General features: G+C 37.2%; 1 protein-coding gene across 1 annotated transcript; it reads left to right on the forward strand.

Moving 5' to 3' along the window:
• The first annotated feature begins 33 nt into the window (after window positions 1-33).
• Window positions 34-2244, forward strand: LOC110095924 (pentatricopeptide repeat-containing protein At3g49730). Its single transcript, XM_020821645.2, has one exon. It carries the CDS (start codon window positions 34-36, stop codon window positions 1981-1983), a length of 1950 nt encoding a protein of 649 aa, XP_020677304.1. The 3' UTR covers window positions 1984-2244.
• Window positions 2245-6368: the final 4124 nt, after the last annotated feature.

Here is a 6368-nt window from a genome sequence, read left to right on the forward strand (position 1 = left end):
TCTTTTTTACTTTAGTATTTATTTTACCTGAAGATGAGACTAAGCTGCCAAAGTTATGGCGGAAAAATGCAGAGGAAATCCTGCAATCTCACAAATGTCCTCCCATTCCTTCTCCGACCAAAACCCAAACCCCAACCCGCGATTCTCTTCTGCATCCGATCGCTCTACCCTCAACGGAGTTCCCACCTCACCGATGATTCCAAATCGGCCGCGGAAGCCCGCATCACGGATGAGTTCTCCTCCGACGTGGAAAAACTATACCGCATCCTCCGCAAGTTCCACATTCGGCCGGATAAGCTTGATCTTGCGCTGCGCGACTCCGATGTATCTCTCCGCCCGGGCCTCCTCGAACGCGTCATACGCCGTTGCGGCCCCGCCGCTGATCTTGCCATCTCTTTCTTCTCGTGGCTCTCCCGCCGCCGACCTGATCTCCCCCAATCTGCCGCCGCCCACCGCGCCCTCCTCTCCTCCCTCACTCGTGCCCGCCACTTCGGCGCCGCCTGGGCCCTCCTCGATCGGATGCGCCGCGAACTCCCCGATGCCCTTACCACCGACGTCTTCGTCGCCCTCATCCGCCGGTTCGCCGCAGCCCGTATGGTTTCCAAGGCCGTTCAGGTACTTGATGAAATGACAGCATACGGATGCGCTCCAGACGACTACGTATTCGCCTGTCTCCTTGATGCCCTCTGCAAGAACGGTAGCGTCAAGGAGGCCGCCTCCCTCTTCCGTGACATGCGCTACCGCTTCCCCCCAAACCTACGCCATTTCACTTCCCTCCTTTACGGCTGGTGCCGCGCTGGGAAGCTCGATGAGGCCAAATTCATTCTGGTTCAGATGCGGGAAGCGGGTTTTGAGCCCGACATCGTCGTCTACAACACTCTCCTAGCCGGCTTTGCTGCTGCCGGTAAGATGGAAGATTCCTACGCCCTTCTCACCGAGATGAGTCGTAAAGGGTGCGAGCCCAATGTCATCTCATACACGACTCTCATCCAGGCTCTCTGTACGAGGGACTGCTTGGACGATGCCATGAGAGTGTTTGTAGAAATGCGCAGTCGAGGCTGCGTTCCGGATATTGTAGCCTATAATACTCTCATTTCTGGGTTCTGCAAGTCAGGAAGGCTAGACCGAGCTTATGAGTTCTTGGATGCAATGGATACCATGGCAATGCAAGGCTGTGCACCTAACCCTAGCACATACTTCCCCATCTTTACTGGGCACGAGCTTAAGGAGGATATCGACAAGTGCTTTGAGCTCATGAGTAGAATGTCGAAAGCTGGCTGCTTGCCTGACCTTGGCATCTACAATGTGGTAATCCGCTTGTCCTGCAAATTGGCCGAGTTGAAGAGAGCAGTTGTTATATGGAATGAGATGGAGGCCAGTGGCCTTAGCCCTGGGCTTGACACCTTCATCATTATGATACATGGATTTATCAACCAAGGTTTCCTCATCGAAGCTTCTGGATACTTCAAGGAAATGGTAGTGAGAGGGCTTTTTTCTGCTCCACAGTATGGCACGCTTAAAGAGCTGTTGAACTCTCTTCTGAGGGCTGAGAAGCTTGAGCTAGCCATGGATGTGTGGACCTGCATTGTGAGCAAGGGTTGTGAGCTCAATGTGTATGCTTGGACCATATGGATACATGCACTGTTCTCAAATAAGCATGTGAAGGAGGCATGTTCTTACTGCTTGGACATGATGGATGCGGGGCTCATGCCACAACCAGATACTTTTGCGAAGCTAATGAAGGGGTTAAAGAAGCTCTATAATCGGCAGATTGCGGCGGAGATCACAGAGAAGGTGAGAGTAATGGCGGCAGAGAGGAATGTTACTTTTAAGATGTATAAGAGGAGGGGTGAGATGGACTTGGAGAGGAAGAAGCAGAGGGCAAGGAAGAAGAGGAGAGAAGGCAGACAACGGCGAGCTTGTCAAGGCGGCAATAAAGCTAACATTTTGGGTCCTTATGGGTTGAAGGTGGACCTAGTATGATGCAAATTTTGGTGCCGCAGAGTGGAAGTTCAGTGAAGGAAGACGATTCCTTGTGAAAGAGGTAAATCAATGTATGGCAGATATCTATTCATTTTGGCTACTCGAGAGATTTCTCTTGATAGTTCTACGTTTCTGTTGTGTCAAGAACATTAAAATTTTGGTGGGATAATCTGTTAGCACTGTAACTCAAGCGCACAGCGCGAGGTCTAATTATTGACTATAATAAAGCAAATGAAGTTCCATTAAAGGACCTTAGATGAATTTCCTCTTTTAGTTTGCAACATTCTTCCGATGTCAATTGAGGTAGCATTGTTTCTGGTAAATGATCAGCAGTTATTAATTATTACTGCTATGAATGGAGACAGTCATAAATGCATCTTGGCATATAAATGTCCGATCACCATCAATATTAGCTATCACTTTAGTGCCATATGAAGAAAAAGGCATAAAAAGATGACTAGCATTCAAATGCTTACAGGAAAACAAGAACTTAGTATTACCTCCCATCATAAAATTAACAACAATTTGAAGTTGATCTATTTGGTGCCACTCAAGTATTACCTGCCTATATAGTAGCTCCCCCTCCACCTCAGCCTAATAAAGTTCTCTTCGACACTATCAGTGTAACTCATCCTTCCTGTATTGCTCGGCTAATATGTAAACCTCCATCAATGATAGAGAACTTAAAGCAACATCACTTTATTGACATCCATTGTAATGTTATAAGATATGAGCTAGGACGTTTGGTTTAAAAGGAAACCTAAATTAATCAACTTATTTAAAAAATATTCACCTCTAATTGATGCAATTCTCTTTCATCATATTCTATTGGGGTTCAAGTTGCTAGCAATTGATGCATATTATGAGACTTCTCTGTCAGCACATTGATCACGATAGGATTGTTATGCATATTAAACATATTTTTGATTCAGTCCTCTACTAGGTCTACCCATAACTCTTAAGGGACAAGCTTGTACATAGTTCTACTCTCTTGGGTATAACTATTTATACTTTTATTGATTTAGCTAGAGTTTTCGTCAAACAATTCATCGGCAAATGAGAAATCTTTAAGCACTCCTCCCATTTTGTGGGATTCATCAAAATAATGGAAATATTCTTAAGGAATACTTTTAGAGATTCTCTTAAGAAGTATGTCAAATCCTGGAAGTTGATTTGGAGTTACTAGGAGATATTTTTCTTGAAACTCCTCACCTTAGACCTTTTTATTCCTCGTTAAGGTGAGAGGCAAGTTGATTCTATTTTGATTTTATTCATTGAGCGGGCACAAATAATTGCTAACTAGGCCATCAATCTTCTTTGAAAACAATTCAAATAATCCTCAAATAAAACATAAAAATTCACCACAAGAACCAGATTGTTTTCAACAAAAAAACAAAAAAAACAATAGCAGTCAAGGGATCGAAGACATTGTTTTCATTTGAATTAATTTTAATCATCCAATTACAACCCATTAAATATATTTATGGCTCTTCGTTATATAAGCTGCTTTCTAATTCTCTTCTATTTTGTATATTTGGATCTTTTATTTTTTTTAAATGTATTTGTTAAACTTAAAAATTATTGTAAGTCAATGGGTATAATTATAGGATGTATGAACTAGAGGGATGACCCCTCCTTGGTGAAGCTTTTTTTTTTTAGAGGAAGATCCAGCTCTCCCTTGACCTTGGTGAAGCCTTAGATGCATATAAAAGTCAAAGTTTGAAGATCTCATAGGCTGAGTCTGTAAAATTTGATTGAATTGTTTAATGACAGACAACTTAACTAATAATTATAATTACAATAATTGGAGTCTACACGTTACTTTTCTATAAGTTAATTTTTTTATACATATTTTGATTATTTATTGAGCGTGTATTAGAAATATATATTTTTTCATAGGTTTCTTCACTTGTTTTTGCTTAGGAGTGGCTTATACTTTATTATGTGGTAGACTCTTAGGACAAGACAATTTTTTTTATTAATCAATATGTAAAACAATCTAAAATCAATCATAGGATAACCCATTTTTTAAATAAAAAGAAAATTATATTGCTCACTCTAATGAACCAAGTTTCTAAAAATAAAATGGTCATGTATGGTCAATATGTCACATGAAGAAAGCAATCACTTAAGGATTAGATAACAAAAATCTGCATTTAGTGAGTTAGCATATGCATACCTACATGATCAAGTATCTTGGCTTAAATGACAAGTTATAAGTTATATCTTTTAAATTAAAATAGCCTTCCCTACTCTCCATACACATTAAGACCATACGACATGATTTTAAAAACGATTATGTGGGTTTAGTTGGTAGCCCTTTTCAGACAGGACTATAAATCCAAAGATTGGGCTAATTATGCCTCATGTGAGGAGTAGGTTTTTAAGTTTCTTGTACTCCATTAGAATTAGATTCAAGATACTACCCCTCAATAGTTTGTCACCTTAACTCTAGGATTCAAGGATGTAGTTGACTATAGTCACTTCTTTAGGCCACAATTTTTCGGGCATTTCCTCTAACCCGTGTTGTTGAAATATAAAGCACAATATTTTAAATCAAATTGATCAAAAAATCTAATTTTAAAATGTAAAGCCCAACATATGATAGTTTGGGTGCCTATGAGATTTCTTAGAATCAAGTACATTTATATTTTCATTTATTTGACTTCCATTCCTAAAATCCGATTTAAAGTTGATCTCATCACCCTTGAAATTTTCAAAGACCAAATCTTTGAACAAAAATTTCTCAAATTTCAAAATAAAAATATTAGCCAATATGTATTAGACTTTAAATAAATCACAAGTTTAATCAAAAATATTCTCAAGTAATAATGCTTGATATATCATTAATTATAGGGGCTTACTTACCCCTATGAGGCATATATATCACAGAATAAAATAAATTTTATTCAACTAAATATTGAATAAGGAAAAATCTTTGCTAAAATATAAATTATGAGTTTTATTATTAAGTTCAGAGCGAAATAATATTTTTTGTCCTTCAGAATTTTTTTAATTTCCTCATGACCTTTCTATCACATTCCTAATCCGTTGAGGATGACAATATTTTTCAATAATTATAAGTATATCATCTACGACCCAAATTTATTCATGACAAGTGTAAAAAATGTTATATTTTATTTGTTAATTTGTTAGTGAAAATATATTTATTTTAGTGGTATTTGTGTAGGAAAATACAAGAAAGGAGCAAAATTTTTAAGTATAGTATAACGGCGTGGCGTCGGACACAATATCGTCGTGGCATCATCATTGACACCGCCGCAGCGCTAGAATCATTTTTCTGTATTTTTCTATAAATGGTTTGTCTATATTGTTAGTAGAGGAGTTCAATCACTTGTTTAATTTCAGTCTTTATGGTGTTTCTCATCCTTAGGAGTGACAACTAAAATAATTCAGTGCAGTACTATATATATTCCATCAATCCAAAATAATTTAACAAAATAGTGTTACATTTAATTATTTCTGATTTCAAATTAAGTGTTAGAATCTCCACAAAAATTTATTTTTATTAAATAGGATAATTGTTGTAGTTGAAGTAGATAATATTAGTATTTGCAAGTAAATATTTTATCTCGTGGGATCGATACTCTATACAATGACTAATGAACTTGAGTATTAATATATTATGAATGTACTCTCTAAGCTGGATCAAGTTAATGTCTGCAATCAAAGCTATACAAAGTTATCCACTATCATTGGTTGAATGATCATTTGATATATTACAGAGCTATTTAATGGAGGTATTATTTCAAGATGAAGTCACTAAGGGACTTTTTGGGATTGCTGTAATTTTTTTTTTTGTAAAGGTTGTTGTAAAGTAATCATGGAGAAATTAACTTTTTTTAAAGCTCCTGCAAAAATCAATTTCTTAAGAAAATAATATCTAAATTTAATTTATTGTTGTGGCCTAAAAAAATCAAATAAAGAAAGCTGTCTCAAATATACCCTAAATCTCTATCTCAAACACTAATTATCGCTCTTAATTGATCTATGTAGTGGCACAAGGTGAATATTTATTGGTCAAAGTCTCTACGACTATATTAGCTTAACCAAGATGATAATGAATATAAAAGTCGTAATCCTTCTTTAATTAAATTCAAGACATCATCTCTCTCATTTTATATATTTTAAGAATATTTTCTATTAATATTTTTTAAAACAATTAACATATGAGCTCAAGAGTTGAGTCGAAGCCGGCTTTGATTAGCTTGTTAGTTAGTCAAATTTAAATTACAAATCATTTATTAAATCAAACTAGAAATCAGCTTATAAGCCGGCTTGCCTTAGTTACAAAATAATTAAAAACACAACTCATCTTGGCTTGTTGGTTGAGAGCTTAAGCTTCCAACTTAGAGGTCTTGGGT

This window comes from Dendrobium catenatum, unplaced genomic scaffold (assembly GCF_001605985.2).
Source record: "Dendrobium catenatum unplaced genomic scaffold, ASM160598v2 fragScaff_scaffold_730, whole genome shotgun sequence".
NCBI lineage: Eukaryota > Viridiplantae > Streptophyta > Magnoliopsida > Asparagales > Orchidaceae > Dendrobium > Dendrobium catenatum.

Excerpts from the sequence above, each read along its gene's own strand:
- LOC110095924 (XM_020821645.2), top strand. The coding sequence starts at position 34 with ATGAGACTAAGCTGCCAAAGTTATGGCGGAAAAATGCAGAGGAAATCC.